Source organism: Salvelinus sp. IW2-2015, linkage group LG3, assembly GCF_002910315.2.
Source record: "Salvelinus sp. IW2-2015 linkage group LG3, ASM291031v2, whole genome shotgun sequence".
Taxonomy (NCBI): domain Eukaryota; kingdom Metazoa; phylum Chordata; class Actinopteri; order Salmoniformes; family Salmonidae; genus Salvelinus; species Salvelinus sp. IW2-2015.
Window position 1 is genome coordinate 30,490,225 of NC_036840.1, and position 27,759 is coordinate 30,517,983.

Sequence of the window (27,759 nt, forward strand, 5' to 3'; positions counted from 1 at the left end):
GAAATAAATATCCTGACATAGCCTACTGCACTGCAGCCCTTGATCGGGAAGCATTTAACATACTAAACTCTATGGCTATATGATAATCTGAAAAAATCTCTATTGAGTATTTCATCTACTAATGAGAAGATGGAAGTGAATAGTTCTGGTTGTGTTATGTTGAAGTCAGACTATTTCAGTTGTCTTTGTAGGAACCGAATCCCCTGGCATGTCATAAAAGTCCTCCCTTCCCTTCCTTGTATTTTTGCGGTTAATCAGCTCCCCTCTGGAACACAGCTGACATCTTCACCAGCGGCTTCTCTTCTGCAGCCTTCTCTTATCTTTTCTGCATCAAAGCGCGACTGTAGAGGAGGAGCGGCAGCGTTGGCAAAAAGTATGGGTGACAACCTCCATCTCATTCTCTTTTTCTGGCTGATTGGCTTTTCCGTGTCTATTGGTCTGTCTCTCTCTGTCTTTCTTCGTGTCGGAACCATTGGATCTTTCTAGCTTGATCTCTGCATGATTAGCTTCTTGGTAGTGAGAACATCTGGAAGAGCAGGGCGTTTTCCACATCTTCATTTGCTCTGGGCGCCTCTGTCTCCTTCAGCACTTCTTGGCCCTTCTCTTGAGTGGTCTTTGACTTCTTTGTGTTGAAGAAGCTTACTAGATATGCTGGTCAGTGTTTTCTTTAACTGATTATGTTGTGGCGCCATGCCCTCGGATCAGATTCAGTTTCTTCTGTGTCTCTGGAAACTGAGGCTTCCTCTGGTTCAACGGACCTATGTGTTTTTTGAGGCGCGACCAGCCACCTTATTAACATGGGTCTTCAAAACGTTTTATATTGTGTTTTGCATTGCATTCAGATTTTGCAGCGTTAGTAGGGCTTAGGTATTTAGCGTTGGAGCTTTTGGGTCGCTACCTTGCTCTTACATGTCAACAGTTTCGGAAGATTTGCCAGTTGATATCGTAGGCTTCGTTACAGGTTGTGTTCTCACTTGAACGTCTGGCTGCTTTCCCCTGTGCACCTGATGCACTGGCTTCACCGAATCTTTCATTGTGTCTGTCTCTGGCTGTCCAGTCTTTGGCTTGCAGGATGACGATGATATTCTCTGTTTGTGGACGGGGCTTTTACAGTAGGCTAGGCCTGAGGCAGAGTGTCAGATGGAAGAGTCAATCACTTTGGTTTTAACGGCAGGTATTTTTTTTCACAGGTTGTCTACGCGCAAGCGGTTTGGGAAGTTTTTTGGGGGACGACTATACTCTCATATAGCAAAGGTCTTTGTGGATAGTGGTGTTTTAGTTTCGCATTTAGCTTGGGTGTTCTCGGTTTTTAGTGTAGGCAATTAGTTCTTAATTTTTGTGCCATGCCTTCGTCAAGGCTTGAGCTTTCTAGTAGAGGGTTTTTAACCAGGTCTAGTGGACTAAAGCAGCTTACTTGAATGCCATTAATGCTTGCGAGCAGATCTAGCTTCAACATAGGGCTGAAGCAGGATCTACTTTCTGTTTTTTTAGGATTTGTGAAGTTGTACATTATGGTAGCTTTGTTTAGCTGTGTTTATGTTTCTGGTGCAGTGGTTTGTTGAGTCTCGAGTTTTCCGATTATACTGTTGTAAAGGGGTTTAGCTTCAATAAAAGGCTTAAAGTGTTGGTTTCTCTTTCTATAGGCTTTTGTCTGGGGTAATTGGTACATTTATGGTTATAGCTGTTAGCTGGTTTAGCTCTCGGGAGATTTAGCAAAGATTTCTAGTTTCCATTATTTTGTGCTGTACAAGGTGTTAGCTTCAAACAGTAGGGCTGAAGCGTTAAGGGTTCTAGTTTCTTTATGTAGTTAGGTTGTTTGTCGTATAGGTTGTACATTACGTAGCATGGTTAGTCTGCTTTTTTTTACTGTTTTTTGTTTTTTTTTTTATTTTGTTGCTCTTTTTTGTTTGTAACAGCTTTTGATTGTTCCATTTTTTATTTTTTTGGTTTTGTGGACTTATGTGTCGTTATGTTCTACCTTTCATTGCGTTGTCTTTTTACTGTTTATGAGGGTTTCTTTTTTTTTTTTTTTTTTTTTTTTTTTTTTCTTTTTTTTTTTTTATTTTCTTTTTTTTTTTTTTTTATTTTTTTTTTTTTTTATTGGTTTTTTTGTTTTATTTGTTTTTAAATCGTGTTTTTGTTTGTTTGATTTTTTTGTTGTAGGATTTTCGTTTAGGTTTCTTGTTTAGTTTTTTTTTATTTAGGTTTTTTAGGTAGGAGCACACTGAGTACCTTTCTTTTTTGTTGTTTTTGCGGGTTTTTTTAAGTTGCAGTTTAGCTTCTTTCTTTTTATGAGGGCTTTTCATAAACGGGTTGTTTAGCTTCGGCAAACAGTTTATGTTGTAATTTTTTTATAGTGTGGTAGTGTTTTCTTAAAGCATTTTTTTTTGTTGGTTGAGGGAGGCATTTATTGGCTTTCTTATTATGGGAGGTTATTTTTTTTTTGTGGGTTGAGGTTTTTTGTACATTATTATTTTAATGTGTGTCCTGTTATTGTAAGTGTGGAACCTTTTTGGTTTGTTTTTTGTTGAGTAGGAACTATTGTCGTAATACAGGCTTGGTTAATTATTGCTTAGTTTGTAATCAGGGCTTATTGTGGAGCATCTAATTTTCTGTGGTATGGTCGGTGTCCACTTTAATGATAGACTTTGATTGTTAGTCGTGTAGTTTCTTCTAGGGTGTGTTACTGGATTTTCAGCCAAGTCATTTTGCTCATTTCTAGTTTTGTTTTGTTTAAATTGTTTCCTTTTTTTATTTTTTTTTTTTTTATTTGTTTTTTTTTTAATCTTTTTACTTGTTTTTTTTTTTTTTTTTTTCTTTATTTTTTTCACTGTTTTTTTCTTCTAGTTCTTTTTCTTTCTTTTCTTTTTTTTATTTTCTACTTTTTTTTTACTTTGTTTTTTTTTTTTTCTATTTTTTTATTTTGTTGTTCGTTCGTTTTTTTAGAGCTGGCTGAGAATTCTTTTTCAGTTAGTGACTTGGTTTTTGAGGTTTTCTCTAATGTAGATTTGTTTAGTTATTGCCTCATTTTTCAATTCTGCGTTGTGGGATGTTGGTGGTCTTAACAAAATGCTTTTCCTGGTTATGGTTTGCATTTGGTTACTGCATGGAACTGTGCAGAATATTTATCTGGGGTTAGACTTTCTTCTCATTTACTTAGTTACAGTGTTTCTAATATAAAGCTCGTTGGGTGAGTTGGTCTTGTTTTGCTTACTTATGCTAGTTTTGTGGCTGGTTTAAGTTGGGCTATCTTATGCTGAGGTTTGGTTTTGCTGGGAAGTTTGTGTTTTTTGTGCTACTATGCTAGGTGGCTGTGGTTTAAGCTGGTTTGTTTCTACTCATGAATGTCAGGTTGGACTGTGGAAAGTTGGTGTCTTCCTTATGCCTTATGACGTGTAGAGAGTTGGGCCACCTATGCTTATAAGGTGTGGGCTGTGGAAAGTTGTGTCGTACTATGATAGTGGGCTGGGGAAGTTGTGTCTATTTGGGTATAGTGGCTAGGAAGTTTATTCCAGTGGTAGTGTGCTTTTATGAATGTTTGTATTTCTATAGTTATTGTTGGTTTTTGTCTGTGTTTTGGTTGGGTTCTTATTCTAATTTGTTGTTTTTTAATGGTGTTCAATGGTAGGTTGTTTCTAGTGGAGTGTTATATTTGAGATGTTGACTTCTTGATGGTTGGTTGTTCTATCTCTCACTTTTTAAGGGCTGCCTTGTGTTTAGGGTTTCGGTTTCTATGATAGGCTTGCCTGGTGTTTTGGTGTCTATTGGTATGTGCCTGGTTGTATAGTTTGCTGTGTTTTATTGTTTTTAATTTTTTTTTGCTTGTGGGTGCATGTTGGCTTCCTTACCTCCCACGGGTTTGTGGGGGATTGGGGTCCTTCGACAAGGTTTCTGCGATGTTTAGCTGTCTGTGTAATATTTAGCCTTACCAGAAAGATGCTTTTATTTGTTTACGACTGGTGGATCTGCCTTTTCTGAGCTTTTCCCACTCGTTGTGGGGAATTTTTTCTTTACCTGTACGCGGTACTACTTACCCACTACTCGTCTGTTAACTTTTTATACTACGTGTATGCCAATACATGTCCATAGCTGACTGCTCCCACATCCTAACTCTTTATTGCCAACTACATGTGTACCATTGCTGTTGTACTCGCCAATACATTGCACCGACGTACTGTCCACCACTACTGGCCATTACTGTCCAATATACTCCCAGTCGTAACCACTACCGCTGTACCACTACTACCTGTACCACCTCTGTCCATTTATACTATACCACTACTGACATATACCTCCATCATACTTTGTGAACCACTATCACTACATATACCACATATTACTGGTATCAAATGTCTCGCCTACCACTCACTACCACCTAGTGTACCACTTATATACCGTGTACATACTACTATACCATACTACGTTATCACTTTACTACTGTACCACTACTCTGTACCACTACTACTATGACCATTTACTTTAGCACTACTACTGATAACTTACTTTACCACTACTACTATTACCACTACTGTCACTACTACATTTACTACTAGTACTACTACTACTGTACCACTACTACTATACCATTACTTTACACTTGCTGACAACACTACTGTCCACACCGACTACTGTACCACGACTTACTTGTACCACTGCTACTGTGTATCCACCATTAATACTTGTCCATTTGTGTACCACTACTTGTGCCACATATGGCCTCCACTACTGTACCCACCGCTATACCACTACTAGCTGTCCCACCACTTTACTATTACCACTACTGTCCATTACTACTGTACCACTACCTCTGTACCACTACTACTGTACCACTACTGTCCATTACTACGTTGTACCACAACTTCCTGTACCATTAACTACTGTACACTAGTTACTGTCCACCACTACTGTGTAACCACTACTTGACCACAACTCCTGTTTACCATTACTGACTGTACCACTAGTACTGTCCACCACTACTGGTCCACCACTACTTGTATTCCCCTACTGATACCACTTGTCTGCCCTTTATATTATCCGATACGCCTCTCACCACGATGCTCTTTATTACACTACTACTGTTACCCACTGCTGACGTTTATTCATCCACTACTGGGTGTACCACTAAACTACTGTACTTTGCTGACTATACCATACTGTACCACTGCTACTTACCACTACTGTACCACTACTACTGCTCCCCAGCGTAGAACTACATTGTATACCCACTACTTACTGTACCGACTACGATACTCTACCACTGTTCTACTATTACCATTAGACTGTACCACTGCTAGCGGATGTTATGACACTACTTACTGTTGTACCACTACTACGGGGTGTTAACCCTATCCTCAACTACTATCAGCCACTGCTACGACTCCACTACTGCACCACTACTACTGTACCATTTGCCTACGTGTACCACTACTACTCCACTACTACTGTACCATGTGCTTGACTTGGTACCTCTACTGTACCACTCATCTACTATACCCACTGAGCTACGGTGTTACCATGGTGTTGATACTGTACCAACTACTTTTACCACTACTACTTTGTGAGCCATTGCTTACAAGAGTATACCACTACGTATTCTTAGTTACCATTGCTGACTGTACCTCGACTATCCACACTACCTGTACCACTGCTACGTCCTGTACCACTACTGTACCCAAACTACTACTTTACAGTTGCTACTGTACCACTGCTATTATGACCACGTACTGTACCACTACTACTGTACCACTACTTACAGTATCCCTGCTACTATACCACTACTGCTGACCACTCACTACTGTACCATTACTAACTTTGATGCCACTACTACTATACCACTACTTTACAGTGGTGGATCATTTGCTTACTGTTACCTCTACTGTATCCATACTACCTACTGTATACCACACATACTACAATGCTCCAACTACTTACGTATACCACTATACTGCTACCATTGCTACTTGTACCGTACTATCTAACTATTCTACCACTAACGTACTGTACCATTTCTAGCTGTACCTCTACTTGTAGTTTAACCACTACTACTATAACCACTAGGCCTACTGTAACCATTGATACATTGTGTACCAGCTACTTTTACACACTACTTACTGTACCCGATTGTACTATTACCACTAACTACGTTGTACCATTTTCTACTGTCTATACACTCTACTTTTTGTTTAATACATTACCTCGACTTACTACATAGTACCACTGCTACTTGTTTACCACTGATCTGTTTCTCAACTGACTACGTACCCACTTGCTAACTGGGTGTACCATCGCTACTGTAGCCACTACGTACCACTACTACTTGTACCATTCTCACTGTACCACTGCTATTATCGTGTATGTGACACTACTGTACCGACGTTTACGCTACTTGGACCCTACTGAGAAACCAGCCACTACTATTACACATGATACTATACCATACTGTACACTACTACTGTACCATTGCTTCTACTGTCACCCTACTACGGTACCCTTAATATACCAACTACTTGTACTGTATGCATTTGCTACTGTACCTCGTTACGTACCCACTCTACTGTACCACTACTACTGGTACCACTACTTTTACTATGACCACTACTACTGTACCACCACTACTGTTAACCACTACTTACTATACCACTACTACTGACCATTGATACTGTGCAGTACTTTTACCACCTATTTTACGTGATACACACATATATTTCGTACAATTATACCACGTGACTACTGTTTACCATTGCTGCCTACTGTAGCTCTACTATACCACTACTACTGTACCACTGCTACTGTACCACTGCTACTGTACCACTACTGTACCACTACTACTGTACCACTACTGTACCACTGCTACTATACCACTACTGTACCACTACTACTGTACCATTGCTACTGTACCACTYCTGTACCACTACTACTGTACCACTACTACTGTACCACTACTACTGTCCACCATTACTGTACCACTACTACTATACCACTACTACAGTCCACCATTACTGTACCACTACTACTATACCACTACTGTACCACCTCTACTGTCCACCACTACTACTATACCACTTCTGTACCACCACTACTGTCCACCATTACTGTAGCACTTCTACTATACCACTACTGTACCACTTAACATTTTCTATACAGATAAATAATATGTAATATCTGTCCGTGTGTGTGTTCTTCCAGGCTACTCAGCCCCGGGCACCCCCACAGCCAATCGTTTTGTAGGACTGAGCTCTAGAGATCCAGCCTTCCTTCACCAGCAACAGGTGAGACACAGTACAACTACCTTTCTTTCCTTCCTCCCTCTCCACCTCCCTCCAAAAGGGGTCTGAGTCCATGGAGATATTACATTCTGTGTCTGGGAGTTAAACCACATTGTGTCATATGTTCTGGCTCAGGGGGAGTCTGAGAAATAAAACTATCACAGACATCAACTTTTTCTGACAGTGCTCGCTCCTGTGTTTCTTGCATAGTATAGTCTAGTGGGGACTTATGGGAGATATTACCTGGATTTCTGCATAAATTGYTCATAAAACGTGATCTGATCATCATCTAAGTTACAACAATAGACAAACACAGTGTGCTTAAACTAATAACACACAAATTATTGTATTTTTCTCTATATTGAATACATATTTTAAACATTCACAGTGTAGGTTGGAAAAAGTATATGAACCCCTAAGCTAATGAATTCTCCAAAAGCTAATTGGAGTCAGGAGTCAGCTAACCTGGAGTTCAATCAATGAGATGAGATTGGAGATGTTGGATAGAGCTGCCCTGCCCTATAAAAAACACTCACAAAATGTGAGTTTGCTATTCACAAAAAGCATTGCCTGATGTGAACCATGCCTCGGACAAAAGAGATCTCAGAAGACCTAAGATTAAGAATTGTTGACTTGCATAAAGCTGGAAAGGGTTACAAAAGGATCTCTAAAAGCCTTGATGTTCATCAGTCCACGGTAAGACAAATTGTCTATAAATGGAGAAAGTTCAGCACTGTTGCTACTCTCCCTAGGAGTGGCCATCCTGCAAAGATGACTGCAAGAGCACAGCTCAGAATGCTCAATGAGGTTAAGAAGAATCCTAGTGTCAGCTAAAGACTTACAGACATCTCTGGAACATGCTAACATCTCTGTTGACGAGTCTACGATACATAAAACACTGAACAAGAATGGTGTTCATGGGAGGACACCACAGAAGAAGCCACTGCTGTCCAAAAAAACCATTGCTGCACGTCTGAAGTTTGCAAAAGAGCACCTTGTTGTTCCACAGCGCTGCTGGTAAAATATTCTGTGGACAGATGAAACTAAAGTTGAGTTGTTTGGAACAAACACACAACACTATGTGTGGAGAAAAAAAGGCACAGCACACCAACATCAAAACCTCATCCCAACTGTAAAGTGTGGTGGAGCGAGCATCATGGTTTGGGGCTGCTTTGCTGCCTCAGGGCCTGGACAGCTTGCTATCATTGACGGAAAAATGAATTCCTACGTTTATTTAATGAGCCATTCTCAGTTTCACTGTACCGGCCGTGTGTACTTAGACTTGCATGGCTTAATCTTTGAGACAAGCATATGCTACTGGCAGGATCAACCAGGTAGCCACTCACAACAGAGGTTGCACCTATGGAGAATATCAGGCAATCTGTCCGCCACTTGAAGCTCAAAAGAAGCTGGGTGATGCAACAGCACAAAGACCCAAAACACAGAAGTAAATCAACAACAGAATGGCTTCAACAGAAGAAAATACACCTTCTGGAGTGGCCCAGTCAGTCCTGACCTCAACCCGATTGAAATGCTGTGGCATGACCTCAAGAGAGCGGTTCACACCAGACATCCCAAGAATATTGCTGAACTGAAACAGTTTTGTAAAATTCCTCCTGACCGTTGTGCAGGTCTGATCCGCAACGACAGAAAACATTTGGTTGAGGTTATTGCTGCCAAAGGAGGGTCAACCAGTTATTAAATCCAAGGGTTCACACACTTTTTTCACCCTGCACTATGAATGTTTACACGGTGTGTTCAATAAAGACATGAACACATGTAATTGTTTGTTTTATTCGTTTTAGCAGACGGGGTTTGTCTATTGTTGTGATCAAATTTTATGATCAATTTATCCAGAAATCCAGGTAATTCCAAAGGGTTCACATACTTTTTCTTGCCAATGTATGCTGTATCATCAATAGTACAGAAGGGAGAAAAAATACACATGTATCGATTACTTGTCTGTTGTGGTTCAGTATCCATTAGACAGTGGGTGGGTTTCTTGTCTTCCCATACTATTCTGTACGTCAGAATATTCAGACAGACAGTGTATGATACAGACCAGAGTCAGACTGTTTGGTGTTGTTGGCGTCGAGCAGTTGTCCCGGCGCCTGGGCAGATGTGACCACGTGGTGGCTGAAGTGTGTGTGAGGTTAGGATCATCGTGGTCAGCGAGGGTGGAAAAGGAGGCTTGGAGCGCCAGCCCCTCCTCATGAAGCACACACTCACACGCTGGTCCGAAGCCAAGGCTTTCCAACCACGCTTAATTGAATGCATCTGCACGCGGCTACATAATAATCAGTGGTTTCTCTTCTCTACCGTTCCTGTTGAACGTAATGACAAAGCCTGGCTTGTATTTTTCTGCAGCAGGCAGAAAATGTGCTGTTTGTTAATGATGCTATGATTTTCTATCGCAGGGTGGACTATTTTGGGCAGTGTGTGTGTGCGTGTGTGCGTGTGTGCGTGTGTGCGTGTGTGCGTGTGTGCGTGCGTGCGTAGAGTTAATATGCCACATTTTTCGTTGCCCTGCTACTTCTCTCAGATAAGTCACTAAATAGCTGTACTCAATGTTGTCTCACTGGCCGATAGTGTAAAATATCAATTTATATTAAATTAAACTAACACTGCGAGCTGAATACTAAATGAATAGAAAAGACTTGAAGGAAATACAATAGCCATTCATCATGCTTATATTTTATTAGTCAGGCTTTGTCTGTGTTGTTTGTGGTTCAGGATGATTTAAACCTAAGAAGCTGGCTCTTTCGTCCTGTGGTTGCTGGCACTAGGCCACTATACACTGTGGAGTGAACAATGTCATAGGTATACTCCCTTTGTTGTTTTTGCCATCTCACCCCGGCTCTGGATATTTATTAGGTAGTGTTATGAGATGTATTGACACTTCTCCTGTGTGTTTGAAACTGTTGTTCTGAGGCGGGTTGGGTGGAGAGACCAGACACACAAGGTGGAGGAGTTTCACCGACTTGGGGTGTCATCTGTCAGATGCAGTCACCGGTGATATTTCAGTATGTAGCTGTAGAGATGCAGTCACCGGTGATATTTCAGTTATGTAGCTGTTTATGGCAGTGCAGATCGACCGTGACTATTTCAGTATGTCAGTGTTAGAGATGACAGTCCACCGTTGATATCATCAGTATGTAGCTGTACATGGATGCCAGTCACTGGTGATATTTCAGTATGAGCTGTAGAGATGCAAGTCACTGAGTGATATTTCAGTATGTAGCTGTTATGAGATGCAGTTAGACCGGCTGGATATATTCAGTATTGTAGCTGTATAGATGCAGTCACCGGTGATATTTCAGTATGTAGCTGTAGAGATGCAGTCACTGGTGATATTTCAGTAGTAGTGTAGCATGATGCAGTCACCAGTATTATTTCATTATGTTAGTGCTGTAGAGATGCAGTCACCGGTGATATCTCAGTATGTAGCTGTAGAATGCATCATCCGGTGATATTTCAGTATGTAGCTGTAAAGATGCAGTCCACTGGTGATATTTCAGTATGTAGCTGTAGATTGCAGCAGTCATGTGTAATTTCATATGTATGTAGCTGTAAGATGCAGTCACCGTGATATTCTAGTATGTAGCTGTAGAGATGCAGTCACGTGTAATTATTTCAGAGTTGTACGATACAGTACTGTAAAGATTGCAGTCACTGGTGAATCTTACAGTAGTAGCTGTAGAGATGCGACAGTCACCATGATATTTCAGATATGTAGCTTGTAAGAGATGCAGTCACTGGTGATATTTCAGTATGTAGCTGTAGAGATGCAGTCCACCTGTATAATTTCAGTATAGCTGTAGAGATGCAGTCACTGGGATATTTTCATATGTAGCTGGTATTTGATGCCAGTCACTGTGATTATTTCAGTATGTAGCTGTATAGATGCAGTCACTGTGATATTTCAGTATGTAGCTGTAAGAGATGCAGTCACACTGGTGATATTCAGTATGTAGCTGTAAAGATGTCAGTCATCTAGTATATTTTCAGTATGAGCTGTAGAGATGCAGTCACTGTGATATTTCAGTATTAGCGTATGATTGACTGGTAGAAGCAGTTCACGGGATATTTCAGTATGTAGCTGTAGAGATGCAGTCACTGGTGATATGCAGTTACTTCAGTGTACTGTAGCTGTAGTAGATGCAGTCACTGGTATATTTCAGTAATAGTGAGTGAGAATGCAGTCACTGGTGATATTTCAGTATGCAGCTGTAGAGATGCAAGTCACGGTGATATTTCAATATGTAGCTGTAGAGATGCAGTCACTGGTGATATTTCAGTATGTAGCTGTATGATGATGCAGTCACTGGTATTTCAGTATGTAGCTGTAGAGATGCAGTCACTGGTGATTTTCAGTATGTAGCTGTAAAAGATGCAGTCACTTGTATATTTCAGTTGCAGCTTAGAGATCAGTCAGCGTGATATTCAGTATGTAGCTGTAAGATGCAGTCACGGTGATATTCAGTATGTAGCTGTAGAGATGCAGTCACTGGTATATTCAGTATGTAGCTGTAAGATGCAGTCATCGGTGATATTTCAGTATGTAGCTGTAGAGATGCAGTCACTGGTGATATTTCAGTATGTAGCTGTAGAGATGCAGTCACCGGTGATATTTCAGTATGTAGCTGTAGAGATGCAGTTACTGGTGATATTTCAGTATGTAGCTGTAGAGATGCAGTCACTGGTGATATTTCAGTAGTTTAGCTGTAAGATGCAGTCATCGGTGATATTTCAGTATGTAGCTGTAGAGATGCAGTCACTGGTGATATATTCAGTGTGCAGCTGTAGAGATGCAGTCACCGGTGATATTTCAGTATGTAAGCTGTAGAGAGTCAGTACTGGTGATATTTCAGTATGTAGCTGTAGGATGCAGTCACTGGTGATATTTTCAGTATGTAGCTGTATGAGAATGCAGTCACTGGTTATATTTCAGTATCAGCTGTAGAGATGGCAGTCACGGTGATATTTCAGTATGTAGCTGTAGAGATGCATCACTGGTGATATTTCAGTATGTAGCTGTAGAGATGCAGTCACTGATTATTTCAGTATTAGCTGCGTAGAGAGCAGTCACTGGTGAATATTTCAGTATGCAGCTGTAGAGATGCAGTCACTGGTGATATTTCAGTATGTAGCTGTAGAGATGCAGTCACTGGTGATATTTCAGTATGCAGCTGTAGAGATGCAGTCACCGGTGATATTTCAGTATGCAGCTGTAGAGATCCAAGTGTTGTCATCCCCCCAACGTCCCCAGTGTGCACTCTACACACAACCCCACCAACCCCCAAAACAACCACCTGCCCGCACCCCTCCCCCTTCCAAACAATTCCTGTGCAAAAAATCTGTGAAGAAAAAAATAACTCCCATTCATGTCTTCTCCTTGGTTAACCCCTCGAGGGACCGTTCCTCCGCTATGCATTCCTGTGGGAACGTTCAGTGATCAGATGTCATTTGGTATTATCTAAGGAAGCCTGCTAATCCCCATTCTGCCTGCATCTGTTTCGCTAATGTTCCCCTAACGTTCCCCGGCGACGTCTTCCCGTCCCTCCTACCCTTGCCACTGTGATTTGGCAGTGCCGGGAGACAGATGGCGAGCCCCCCCAGAGGAGTGCTGGCAGGCCTGGCACAGAGCATGGGGAGGGGCGTGAGGGTGGTGTTGTTGGTGGTGGGAGAGCGTCTGGCACAGCCAGAACGTTCTCTCTGCTCGAAGCTTTGTCAAAGCAGAGCAACAGGCTGGGCTGGATGATGGAACGGCAGTGTAGGGTTTTGGTGTGCTGGGGTGTATGCAGCACCCTAGTCTCTGATGTTAGTAGAGGAGTACGGCTAGAGACTTAACCATGCAGTCTGCTTATAGTAGAGGCTTGGTGTTGGGAGAACAAGTGAATATGATTTAGAAAAATGGAGTGGTGGCCTCTGTTTATATCCTCCTTTATAGACTAGTGTGTGTGTGTGCGTTCAAGTGCGTATGTTTTTTTAGTTTCTATTTGATTTAGGTAAATATTGTCTTTATCGTTGGTTAGGTAATTCGGCAGACACCTTCACATTTTCAATACACACAAGATACACAGAACAACTAGAGGAAATCAGTCATTCACCTCAAGATGTACTGTGGAAAACCACTGTGTGGGTTTGTGTGTACAGGTGCTCTCAGAGAGAAGGCTAATGTTATCGATCATCCTAAGTGGGTTTTGAATATTCAGTGTGGTGCGTATATATGATTAAACCCTCGTAAGAGCTCTTCAGTCTGCCACAGCGGTGGGAAGATTGCTCACGAGGCACTTTTTCAAGATGCACTACCAAATGGATGTGTCGACTAAAGGTGCAAGTTTAGCTGGGTATTGGCTGAGATGCCTCTCTTCTGGACTGTGGACGTGTGTGTGTATAATGCCTGGATGAGAGTGTGTGGTGGTTTTGAGTTAATGTGTGTGTGTCTTTCAGGGGTGTTGTGTGTGTGTGTCATTGTTGTAAGACGTTAGAGACAAGACAGCAGCCCTTGTTTAGCAACCCTGCCACAATCTCATCTAGCTACCTAGTTTTACCATCATACACTAAAACTACCACGTCCATATGAGGATACTTGGACCCGAGTAGGACTGCTATAAAATACAGAAATGCCTCAACGAGCCTGCATGCGGAATAAGAACGAGCACAACATATTATCTAACAACATGTATGTATGTAACCTGTGGAACGCCTGGCCTCATAGGCTAATCGTAGGAAACTACTCCCCTATACAGTAGCTGAACGACTGCCATTGACATGACTCACATTGTGTAAACTAACCTCTTCTCTGCTTCCAGGTCAGATTAGAAACCTAGTTTTAAGTGTGATGGCATGCTTACTGTTCTTTATTTCATCTGCTTTCCATAGATTTTAAACTGTAGAAGGATCTAATATCACTCAGCGATAATGACCGACGTGTCGCAGTTCTTTATGTTTAGATAAAAACAGCTGTAGGATAGTAGTTTTGCCTATTTTTTGGTTTGTTCCAGGCTCTCTGCTTTAGGATTTTCTTGCATGCATGATTTTGTTTTGTTGTGACCTTGTATAGTAACTTTGTGTGGTGATATCTACGTGAGCTGTGAGTTGTGCTGCTGGCTCCGTGTCTGACTGCTAGGTTTTAATTGACAGCTGAGGATATGTGACTGGACCATGAATCAAAACGGCAGGCATTATGGCCCCAGTGGCTCTGAGGATACTTTGGGGATTGCTTGGCAAAGGTAACGTTTCCATTATTTCAAACAATCTCTCTATCACTTGTCTACAAACTATCTGATGAAACACACACCTATCACACACACTTTCCGACACACACATTTACACACACGCACGTAGACACACACACACACACACACACACACACATACAATATATTCATACTTTCAATAGAGTCTACATATTGAGATTTTATTGACCCTGAAGTGATAAACATACAAAGTTCACCCCTCATCTCTCTGCATTCCTTACCTCAGTTACCCTTTCATTGCTGCCACCACAATGGGAATCTGGTATACCCATAAAGAATGTGAACAATTTGTTGAACGTTGCTCACTATTCCAGTAGGTTCTAACCCTCAGTGCATTTGTACTGTATAACTAGTCATTATAATCATCCATAGACTGCCAGAGTGAATGTCAACCAAGCAATAACAGTGCCAAATAAGATATWRAAGGTGCCATAATAAGATGTGTGTGACATCAAAGAGTGATTTGCATAAAGTTTTACATACCTCCACCTTTAGCTGTTGTTCCTGGGAATGTATGAGTTATGCTTTATAATATATATATTAATTACATATAATTACCTAAAATGTTCTGCTTATTTTGACATTTTAGGTAAGTACCTTTAAATTAAAAAACGTTTAATCTTTTTCTTTTTATGCATTTCACTTTTTAGAAGAAATAACTACATTTGCAGAAGTGTGTTAGGTCATAGACACAGGAGGATTAACGTTACTGGTTAACTGTGTTACTGGACCTTATCAAGGGACACTCCGCTATCGTCTAGCATGCCTGTGTGTACTGCACTGTGTGACAGGATGCTGCAGACTTAATCGGCTGATTGGCTCTTTGGAATGGGGCCATGGCAGTTCCTAAGAAACAAAAAGATTTAGGGGAAACGATGTCTCTCTCTCTCTCTCTCTCTCTCTAGCTCACGCTCTGACACATTGCCCAAAAGAGTCCTCCCCGCTATAGAGAAGCATAGCATCGTTAACAAACACCACATTTTCACAGCCTCTCTCTCTCTTTCTTGCTCTCTTTTTTCCCTCTCCGTCCCTCTCTCTCCAGCCCTCTTTCTTGCTCTCTCTCTCTCTCTCTCTCTCTCTCTCTCTCCCTCCTTTCCCAGTGCAACACATATTTATCTTTCATTTCTGCTGAGCCTTAGGAAGGCCTTGGATTGGATTTGTGTCAGGGAAAGTAAAACACACATAAAACATCTGTTGGAGGCCTCGGCAGTGTGACAGCTCACACAAATAGTATTGATGTGTCCCACYTGGCGCCCTATTTCCTATGTAGTGAACTATGTAGTGAACTATGTAGTGAACTATGTAGTGAACTATATAGTGAACTATGTAGTGAACTATATAGGGAATAGGGTGCCATCTGGGATACAGGCTAGCGCCGTTACAAGCCGTTTCTTTAAATCTCTGACTGTTCTTTGCTTTTCTTCTTACTCTTTTGTTTGAGTTGAGTCTCAAACTGCGTGGAGGAGACAGAAAGCCCTTTGTATGGGTGTTCTGAGGTGCCAGTACATTGCGGTCATTTTATTTATATACCCTGAGTGTACAAAACATTAGGAACACCTTCCTAATATTGAGTTGCACCCCTTCTTGCCCTCAGAACAGCCTCAATTCGTTAGGGCGTGGACTCTACGAGGTGTCGAAAGTGTTCGTTCCACAGGGATGACTCCAATGCTTCCCACAGTTGTGTCAAGTTGGCTGGATGTCCTTTGGGTGGTGGACCATTGTTGATACACACAGGAAACTGTTGAGCGTGAAAAACCCAGTCTTGAGACACTCAAATAGGTGCTCCTGGAACCTACTTCCATAGCCTGTTCAAAGAAAATAAATATTATGTCTTGCCCTCTGAATGTCACATATACACAATCCGTGTCTCACTTGTCTCAAGGCTTAAACATCCTTCTTTAACGTGTCTCCTCCCCTTCATCTACAGTGATGGAAGTGGATTTAACAGGTGACATCAATAAGGGATCATGGATTTCACCTGAATTCACCTGGTCAGTCTGTGTCATGGAAAGACCAGGTGTTCATAATGTTTTGTACACTCAGTGTAGTTTCTTATTTACATCTACTGCTGCAGCGTAGTCAGAAGAAGGATATTTTTTGTTTTCATCATTTTGGATGTAATTGTGGCAGTTACTGTAAAACCATTCTATGGAAAGACTTAACAATGCCAATGCATAGACATGTCGTTACAGGTCAACGTTTTAGCTACAGTATATGAACATATCTGCCTCTCCGGCTTTGTCCTTGATCCCCACTCCGCCTACTTAAAGAGACACGTACCTCCGTCAATGCTCTCTCTCTTTCTCTCGCTCTCTCTCGCTTTCTCACTCTCTCTTTCTGTCTCCCTCTCTTTGAGAACATGTTAACTTCTATTTCAACAGGGCCTTGTCTGTCAGAGAAACTAGCTCAGTCAATCAATAAATCAATCAATCAAATGTATTTATAAAGCCATTCTTACATCAGCTGTACATAAACCCAGCTTAAAACCCCTAACAGCAAGCAATGCAGGTGTAGAAGCATTTCCTGATTAGTTTCTCCTTGTTTCTCCTTGTTCTGAAATGGTAGAACACAGCTGTATACCTAATAGGATAGAGGGAGAGATGGGGTGCATGTTCTGTGCTGTTCTCTTCAAACCTCCACCGGCCTACTCTGCCCTCTCTGAGGTTAAAGGGTTTTCTGAGAGCCCCTTCTCTAGGCCTCCTAATAGACCAGTGGAGGTAAGAGGAAATATATGCCTGAGCTACAAGGATGCCTCTCTCTCTCCCCCTCTATCTCTCTCTCTCTCTCTTTGCCCTCTCACTTCTCTCTCTCTCTTTGCCCTCTCTCTCACTTCTCTCACTTCTCCCTCTCTTTTCTCTCTCTCTTTGCCCTCTCTCTCCCTCTATCTCTTTCTCCCACTCTGCTAAGACATGACTAACAGAGACTCGACTTCTGGTCCTCCCTGATTGTACAGTACCAAGCCTTTAGGAGCAATGAGAGGTGCAGTGAAAGAATAACCAATTTCTAGTCAGACTTGATTAATTGATTTACCAGCACATCAGGATACCGCAATTCAGATTCCTCACGGTATACGTTTTTTATATTTTGCTTTTGGAACATTATTATTTGTCTTTGAAACTTTTAATACAACTCAAAGTTAAGCAGGTATTTAAATCAATGTCTTCTGTCATGGAATTCCAAACTCATGAGTCTCCTATAACCGGGTTTCTGAGTGCAATTGAGGTGTGTGTTTTTGATGGTTTCCATATTTTCAGTAAGATAGTTCATGAAATCATCAGTGCTGCCTCTTGAAAGATAAAGACTGCAAAGAGGACAGCTCAGACAAGTTTATTGTCTTCTGTAGATTTTCCAGAAACAAAAGCATAACTAGCTGGGTGAGCTTGAGTATCTGTACGATAGGAACTGAATTCAAACGTTCCTGAAGAGTGCCAGTGTAGATTGCTAACTGCAACTGTAGAACACTTTAGTTGATAGTAGGAACCTTGGCATTATATTGTCCCTGACCCTGAAATGATAGTTGATGCTATCTTTCATCTAATCTGCATTTTATCTGTAACTTTCAAACTAACCACACATTGCTTACTCCTCAGACTGAGTGATGTCTTGGTAATCTGAATCTCGGGGGTAGATAAGGAATTCCGTATTCTTATCAGCAAAGTATTGACAATCTGAATAACCTGGTGCATCGCTCATGGACTGTACTGAGACATTGTGTATTGAGATTGTGTTGGTTGATTTTCTCTTGCTTACACTTGTCTTTCTCTGCACGCGTTGAGTAATCTGAATCTCAGAGATAGATTAAGCATTCCATCATTTCACTAGCAAAGGTTTGCTCAGAGGATTGAGAAGTTGAATCCGCTGTTTAAATGACATTTCATTAAGATGATGTGTGTTTGTATTATCCACTGCACACTAGGACCCAAATTCAAACACTCCCAGACTTGCATGTTGCCATTCGGCAGGAAATGGGTCAGCAATCCATTAAGATGCCATTAGATAATCTAATTTGGTTGGCTTAATCCTTGAAAGAAGCCCGCTGGACGCTGGAGCTCCGCTTGTGAGGAGGAGAATTAGTGTGATTTGGGTCCGTGGAGCTCTAAGATGGGGCTAGAGGAGGCCATGGGGATAGATTACGCAGCAGGAATCCATGAGGGAAGTTGTTTCTCTCATTAGTGTTAGTGAGTGCCCTCGTCTGAAGCCACCTGCGGGCCTGTGTAGGGGAAGTGAACTTGGGRTGCGTCCATATATAGTGCACTTTAGGCCTTTGTCCAAAGTAGTCAAATAAATAGGGAATACGGTACCATTTGAGATACAGCCTTGCACTTCAGTGTAAAGGCTAAATTAATGAAATCCCTAACTCAAGCAAAGACATCATCTTTTTTTGTAAACCATGAATAATTTGGCGAAATTCTATATGTGGTAATATGAGATTGACAGTGTGATGGACTACATAGTGAACACTGTTTACCTTTACTGTGTCTATGCTGTCCTCACCTGAGAAGGCCTTTAGAGTAGGACACAGAGTGGGAGAGAGAGAGAGGGTGTGTGTGTGTGTGTGTGTGTGTGTGTGTGTGTGTGTGTGTGTATTAGAGAGACGAGGGAAGGACAGAATTCTGCAGGGAACTAGCCTGCTCTGAGCTCTCTTTGTTCAGCAAGGTAGGAAAAACGTAATCTCTCATTTCCTGTCAGATGATTTTTGGCATGCCAGCGAGAGAGGGAGACAGAGAGAGTTACGCAAATACAGGAGGGAGAAGAAAGAGAGGGAGGGAGAGAGAGAGGGTAAGGGGGCTGGTAGGAGGAGTGAGAATGATGAAGGGAGGTGGAGTCAAGGAGAAAGAAGGATGGAGGAGGAGAGAAAAGCCCTGCCCAAATAGTTTGTGTAGATCATCTCTGGTGTTTTAACCCTTTATAGGACTGGAACTGACTGTACAAGATTCCAATGTTTTCCTCTTTATCAAATTTAGTTGTCAAATGTTATTTCTTTATCTCTACCTTTCTCTRTCTTGTTTTATTTTCTATGATCCTCTTAGCAACGTATTGAATATGTGGTTCCCGTTGTTTTTAGCTGAGGGTTTCCCAGGGTTTTGTATAAAATGCAGACCAGATCATTAGACACCATTCATGGACACAGACCCAGTCCTGTCAGGTGGGACAGCCTCAGGGAAAATGAAGTCTGTGTTCCACCATATCCGGTCCCCACTCCTCTCCTTTTCCCTCGTTAGGTAGTCTTCCTATCCCACTGACAACAGGAATCTACTCTCTTCTCCATATTTATTATTTATTGAGGAAGCCTTACACCTGCATGGGGCAGTGACGGGACTTAGTTAACCTACATAACCTTTCAAACATACCCCCCCCCCCGAATAATAAGATTCTACTTTGTGTCTATATATCAGGCCCTGTATATAGTGTTGGCCTATAATGCAGCAATTGTGCAAGACGAGACAGGTATTTCAGACGTAGCAGCAGTTGGGGGGGGGTAATTCATTCATTATTCGACATGTACGTATCATTGAGCCCCTTGAGAACAACAACACATTGTTTGTGTTTCGCAAGCAGGCTGCACTTTCGGTTTGCGCCTCCGGTGAACAATCGCTGTGTTGTGTTGCATTAGCGTGCGTTGAATGGGGATGGGGAGGATTTGTAAAGACCCCAACCCCCTTCCGTAGCACCATTGATCAACATGGAGAGGGTCTGTCAATATGGGATTAGGTGTGATCCTRGCTTGACATCCTCCTCAGAGGAATCGGTGGAATACACTGGAAGCGCTTTGTTTGACTGTGTCCCCCTTCGAGCCATAGACTGATTAGACTAGACATAAGACCTTTACATCAAACTCTTCCTGGATAAAGCAACATGATTGGTTGAGAGGGATGAAACTATTCTGGGTGCCGTTAATTTGTATTTTTTTCATAAAACACTGCCATAGAATTTGATTGATGGATTCGTAGACATTTGATTGACGCTGCATAATAATTACACATCCTAACAAGACATAAATGCTATATACACAGAATTGTGTTTTCTGCCTAACAAAATAATTGGTTAATTTACTGTAGGTTTGACATTATGAATAAATCCTTTTGTATTTTGTCCTCAGCTGACTATTTTTCTCAGCTGACTATCCCTCTAAAATGTTAACTGTTCATTGTATAGTGATGTCGTGTTACAGTGTAATGTAATGCTGCAGAGTATTTCATGATTGTGTGTGTAGAAAATCGGATTGTTCTGCTGTTATCTTATCTCTACTCATGCTTTCCAAAGTGTCCAAACGCTTCCATTGCTCAATGCAGGTGACTCAAAACCCTCTTCCGTTCTCTCCTTCGCTCTCTGTTGTGTTTCCACAGTCCTGGTACCTGGGCGAGCTTAGTTCCATTCCAAGTCACGAACGGGACTCCGATTCTGCCAACAAATGTCCACCAGAACTACAGCATAAACATCATTGGTGAACCCCCCCTCCTCCACACAGAGGCAGAGAACTGAAGACCGCTCAAGGGGCAAGAAGTGTCGGCTACGGGGGAACTAACCAGCAAGCAGCACTTAAAACAATGGTGCTTACCCCCCCCCCRCCCCCCCAAACCCCRCCRCCTTCGGGACATTGGCCAAGAAGACTCGAGTAGGTTTGGAGCAAAACTGATCCGGTCCACTCTAGCTAACCCTTCGCCATGCCAGTCAGTCATTGTGTGAAAAGAGCCTTTCTATTCAAAATACTGTGATGTATCCTGTACAAAAAAACTTAAGATGCCTTAATGTTTTGCATGACAACTCTTAGTCTAATAGTGGTGTTCTTCTTCATTTTGATGTTGGGAGTTTCTAACCTTGGTTTACGAACAGGGGAAGTGGTCTGAAACACACAAAGACTGGCTGGTAGTAGACGTACCCGACTGTAAGTTATTCAACTTTGACCTTTACCCCTTCTATGTCAAACTATTCACTGTGTAACCATAGGAACAAATTGTGAATTCAGAGTGTTTTTTCCCTTAGATTTCAGTTTACTGTGATATTATTTTTTTTTACTCATTATCCTGTTGATTCTGTACTGCTATCTACTTAAAAGTTAGTTATACTCCTAAGAGTACTCCTAACTCTTACTATGGTAAAAAAAAAGAAGACTAAAACACTATTTTTAGGTTAGAGATTTGACCCCTTTTTTGAAAGAATTCGTATCTCCTTTAGAAAAAGTTTTTTTTTTTAAGATTTAAAAAAAAAAATTCTTGAAAACTCGAAAGAGGCAAGTGCAATTGAATTTTTGAAGGGAAGCTATCAGTCTGTCAGCCCTAAGACTCTAAAGGAAGGGGGATAAATATACGTTTTTTGGGGTTTAAATACGTAAACGTGAAATGTTAAAAAAAACATTTGAGTTGATTTCAGTCGCATTTCTTTGTGTCTCAATATGGAAAGAAAAAAATACTAAGCCTGAAATGCAGAGACGTGTTTGAAGGTGTGCATTAAGCTACCTGTGCAGAACTGAACATGAACAAGCCAGCACTTCTATTGAGCCCTACTCAGTCTCATGGGGAGCTTTTTATTTATTGTGGAAAAGATAACAAACAGTAAAAAAATGAAACACACATAGTGTATAAAATGCCATTCGAAATCAAGAACATATTCATTTGGCCATTAGCTTGTGAAGCTTGTGTTTACAATATGACTTGACGGAGAAGAAAAAAACCGAATGCAGGCTGTTGAAGTCATTCACTAAAATGCATGTGTATGTATCAAAATCTACACTTTTTGTGCAACCTCGAACCTGCAAGGTTGCAGTGGGTTGCACATTTTGCCACTTGAACACTAAAAATCCCAGATACAGTGGTGGCATTCCCTGAAATCTAGAATTGTGCAAGGCAGGTTTACTGACTTCACTTCTCTCCAAGTCCAGATATATTTATATGACAAATCTCTCCAATACTCTTCATTTGCACGATGACATATAGTCCACATACGTGCCTTGCCTTTGAATATAAAGAWATCACTACACTTGTTTTTTTGCGGCATTTATTACCATTATAGAAAAGAAACTAAACAATTTATGATAATACTTTTTTTTTTTTTTACTCTGAATGAAAATTGTGACATTGTTGATTTTTTACTTTCATTTACTACTTTATCTCACAGTTACGGTGCATATCAAGTATAGTTGCCGTTCTAAAGTCTATAATCACCAGCATTATTTTTCAGTGTTTTCGGTGGTTTTCGAATAACCTTTCATTTTTGTTTTATCATTTTTATCGTTTTGTTTTTCGTTTTTCATCTTCCAGTTACTATTGAGGAGAGAAGAATTCAGATTTATGAAAATTATGCAATACCAAGTTTTGCCTATGTAGGTAGTGCTTATAGATACGCCAATTATTAGAGGCTAGTTTGGAGATAGACAATATTGTAATGCATTTATTTTGTTGATATCGTTGTTGTTGTTTTCCTTTTTTAATTGACCAAAGTAGGGACTGCTTTCTATGCAGTGAATGACACGGTCTTATTGTAGTGTATTGACAGATGGAGAGACATGTTTCAATTAGTTTTTATTTCTTGGGGGAGGGAGGGGGCCATTTTTCGAAGCTTACTGTTCGTCTGTAAAGAATGCACCCGCTGGTCTCGTATGGCTGCAAAGTCACGGATCTGTCTACTGTGACAAACTTGACTCTTTGCATTCAATTTCCCACCTGGGGTGCTAGCATGTGACATTGACTAAGCTCATTTTCACAGGAGAGACGGCTTGACTTGTGGGACCATCACAAAAAAAATCTAAAATTCAAGAGAGGAACACGCTAACCTTAATCAGACCAACAATTGCAAACTGAAATCATACTGCAATTGTAAAAAAAATAGCAGGAAGCTATATAAGCATTAACCCTTAACATAACACGGTGCCATTCTATTATCAGTCACTATATGCAATTCCCAAGTAGATGCCTTAAAAATACAGTATATATAAAGTGACCTGTTACACATGCGGTACAATCAACAAACCGACAAAATGCGCGTGAAACCGGTCAAATCAGTCTAAAGAAAGTATTAGTCAACATATATGCACTATATCTGTATACACCCTGGGGACATCTCTACCTGTTATCGCTATAGGGAGCCTTGATTTTATCATGTAATAAGCTGTGGACTACAGAGGAAGGACATCTACTATTTTCGTTGTACTGTGTAGGGCCCGGAGAAGAACAACAATAGAGAACTTGCATACAGTAGCACATAGGTTATCGTCTTCCCCAAGTGTGTTACGTCAAATCTATAACAAACAAAAAAATATATTACATATGTGAACAAAAACTAAATCTTAGGCGTTACAGGGCATTACAAATTCCAATCACAACTCTCCCACTTTGTAATACAAAAAACTACTTTTATAACTCAAATAGACACGATCCACAACCTGTTGCAGTCTATCCCAGCAATTGTGAACATTCTTACCTGCTTAATTCGAAGAAAGGTACTGTACTGTATACGCAACACTCTTTGAGAGGCCAGAAAGTGTATAATACCTCCTAAACTCAAGTCAAGCTTATTCTCTCCTCCTTCACCAAGATACTTATTCTGATTTTGGGAAGAAAAAACAAAACAAAAACCACCCCGTTCTATGTGCACTGTTCTGCTTTTTGTGTGTGAAAAAAACAAACAAGTGCTTTGCAGCCTCTGGCCATTGGAGACCCCACTGAAGGGCATTTTCCCTTAGTCACGTGTGATAGAAACGTGTCAGACTTGATGTTGATATTTTGGGTAGAAGACTGGGTGTATTTAAAGGTGAATGCCATGGTGGCGTCGATAGCAGTAGTTCTTTGGGGTTAAAATCTGCTTTTGGCAGCTTGCGAGTAATGTGTGTTTGTGAGTATGTGTGTGCGCGCGTGTGTGTGCATGCTTGTAAGAGAGAATGCACGAGGGATAGAGAGGGTGACACGACACATCGAGCGAAGATGAGGGTCTTTCTATAGAGAAACCTGCCTTATAGACAGGAGTTTGTACACTGTAATCTTTTTCACGCTTTTTCTTTGACACCCTTGTTTGTAATTGTTTTCAAACATCTTGGGTATTATATAAGTCAATTCCATTTTAGGAGGGGAAAAAAACAAGGCTGGGCTTGATTTGCTCTCCAGCTCTCCCCAAATAATCCAAAATTAAAGGATTTTATAACCTTAATATTCCTGTATTAAGGTAAAGTATCCTATACAGAACCATAAAATAAAAATAAATAAACTTTCCATTTTGGAAACATTTCAGTAATATTTGAAATTCTTGTTTTTGTTAGTGCGGCCATAGTAGAATGTGTGATGTGATCATGTGGTTGTGAATCCATGTCAGAGAGAGAGCGAGGGGGGGTTTGATTGGGTTCTACCGTAGGGGATATCTATCCATGTCAGTTCACAATAAAGGCACCTGGTTTGAGCCTACCACCAGTGAATACCAGGGTAACATTTGAAGTGTCATCAAAGATTGTTCTACTGTGTTAATATCAAGTGTGTTATGTCGATCCCACGAAAGTCCTCCTTTAGAAAAATCATAATTACAGGATGATGCAACAATCCACGAGGAATTTGGCACTAGCATTTGACAAAGTTTTGAAGTGTCCATTATGGGTTTGGATTTGGAACAGGCATGTGTATGCAACATCAAGCAAGTAGTTCCGCTGTGAGGATTGGGTGAAGTAAGTCCTTTGTGGCCCCCCAGGCATCACAGATTTTTGCACTTTTCATAATTTCATCTACAGTGAGCTCCAAAAGTATTAGGACAGTGACACATTTTTGTTCTTTTGGCTCTGTACTGCAAAACTTTTAAATGGTACAATGACTATGAAGTTTAAGTACAGACTGTCAGCTTTAATTTGAGGGTATTTTCATTCATATTGGGTGAACCGTTTAGAAATTACACCACTTTTTGTACATAGTCTCCCAATTTTAGGGGAACAAAAGATGCAATCAAGTTTGTGACTCTACGAACTTGTTGGATGAATTTTCTGTTTGTTTTGTTTGTTTCAGATTATTTTGTGCCCAATAGAAATGAATGATAAATAATGTATTGTGTCACTTTTATTGAAAATAAGAATAGAATATATTTCTAAAGACTACATTAATGTGGATGCTACCACGATTACCGATAATCCTGAATGAATCGTGAATAATGATGAGTGAGAAAGTTACAGACGCACAAATATCATACCCCCAAGAAATGCTAACCTCTCACCATTACAATAACAGGGGAGGTCAGCATTTTGGGGGGGTATGATATTTGTGCGTCTGTAACTTTCTCACTCATCATTATTCACAACTCATTCACGATGCTGTAAAGTGTTTAGAGACATATTCTATTATTATTTACAATAAAAGTGACAACAAAATTACACAATACATTATTTACCATGAATATGGCACTAAATACTTAAGTTTGTACTACTTTAATACACATAAGTGAATTTGTCCCAGTACTTTTGGTCCCCTAAAATGGGGGGACTATGTACAAAAAGTCCTGTAATTTCTTAACAGTTCACCCGATATGGATGAAAATACCTTTTATATCAGTGTCCCACTCATGGTAGATATTTAATAAGTAGTCAGGTATAGGCAGGTTTTGTGTTGCGTACATTGCATAATGTTTACTTTCAAAGGGCTAATTTGATTTGATCATCTATGGACATCATGTACAAGGGTTAAACCGTTTTCACAGAATGACAAATAGGCCCACAGATGAGAAAGGCATGACAGAGATGAGTATTATTCAATATTCAGTCATGATTGTTGTAGGCTATCCATGGTCAACTGTTCAATTAGTACCTTATGCAAGAAAGACCAGTGGCAATCATGCAATATCTGTGTAGTTGTACTTACTTCATGTTCAGTGCTCTAGGGATTAAGAGGACAGATGTATGGACAAAAGTGCTTTCAGGAGGTGTGTTTTTACGTGAGCAATAGATGTGTTCCATGTATTGATTATTAACATCAGGTTGTTGTTGTAAGCAGGAAACATAAAAACCAGCATTTTCTGTATTACTAATCACTTAACTAAATATATGAATAATTCAGTGCCTGTTCAAGCTCACCGTCTCAGTGGAGTGTCCATCGTCAATAAATGTGATATGACAAAAAAAAAGTGAAACAACTTAAAACGAAGCGATATGTGTGGGGCGCCTTGGCGTGTTCTCTCAAATCTTTTTGAATTTTTAGTTTTGTTTGTTGGTTTGTTTTTGGTTTGAGATGTGTCTTTGCAAGAGGGTTTTTTGTGCTTCATTCACTTGAAGGTCAGCTGGGTACGCCCATCTCATGCTTGCTCTGTGAGGGGAAAAAGCTATGTGTACACGTCGTTCGGACAGTGTGTTTCTTTGGATTGTCAATTGCTACATTATGTTAACTAATGACATTTGAAAATGCTTGCCAACTTCTCAGAATGGTTGACTTCTTATGGGTCTTGTGGCACTTTTACTCCCTCTGCACACACATTATTACTATGGCGAATCACTTCAAGGTGAATTAAAAAACACAACTACTACAACACCACCAACTAAACAATACYTAACAGTCTCCAGTAGTGACTTGTAGTTACACAGCAGGTGTGTGCAAAGGTCTATGTATGTATTGAATGTAGGTTTTAGAGGACTTTTGAAACCTTTTTGTTTATGTCTTTATATTTGACAGTTTAGGAACCACAGGTATGCGTCGTGAACTGTATAGCGAAGGCCTTGATATCCCTTCTTTTTTTTGTTATTGATTTTAGAACATTAAAGCAGTAGGCAATGCCTTTGAGATGGTTACATTTGGTGCAGGGGCTAAAATTGCCACAAGATTAAAATCAGTGTAAATAAGGCTCAACATTTTTGGTGATTGTTACTGTTATATCCAACCTATACTGCTAGCAGATGTTTTTACTGCAGTCAATTACTGGAAGTGGATATATTTCCTATGCAAAACTGTTTAAACAATAAAATGAGCTATGCTACAAAAATGACTGTTGTATTACATCTTCTTTGTGTCTGTTAAAATTCTTAGGCAACTGTCCATTTTCTTTTGAAATAGTTACTTTGGTCTAAGTCAATAAATACTAAAGCTCAAAGTGTGATAACTGTTATGTTGTTGAGACATTAATCCCAATTAGTAAGATAACATGCCTAGAGCATCAACTATGGTTGTAGGCATTATCCGTTTATTAAACAGGTTGGAAGAGGAAGGTGGGTATGGGGATGTTGTATTATAGGGTTATATTTCAAGCTAATTGGTGAGCTTTGTAGGTGTCTACACATGGGCC

General features: G+C 40.5%; 1 protein-coding gene across 6 annotated transcripts in view; it reads left to right on the forward strand.

Annotated features, from left to right (window-relative positions):
* Nucleotides 1–27,462, forward strand: part of LOC111954376 (nuclear factor 1 B-type) — a 114,686-nt gene extending 87,224 nt beyond the window's left edge. For 5 of the 6 annotated variants that reach the window (XM_070436006.1, XM_023974092.2, XM_023974073.2 and 2 more), the window contains 3 exons: nucleotides 7,186–7,268; nucleotides 14,412–14,500; nucleotides 20,874–27,462. In XM_070436006.1, coding sequence (XP_070292107.1) covers nucleotides 7,186–7,268; nucleotides 14,412–14,500; nucleotides 20,874–21,009 — 308 coding nt within the window. In that variant the 3' untranslated portion in view covers nucleotides 21,010–27,462. The remainder of the gene's footprint in view (nucleotides 1–7,185; nucleotides 7,269–14,411; nucleotides 14,501–20,873) is intronic. The other variant, XM_023974108.2, reaches the window with a different exon arrangement.
* The last annotated feature ends 297 nt before the right edge of the window (nucleotides 27,463–27,759 follow it).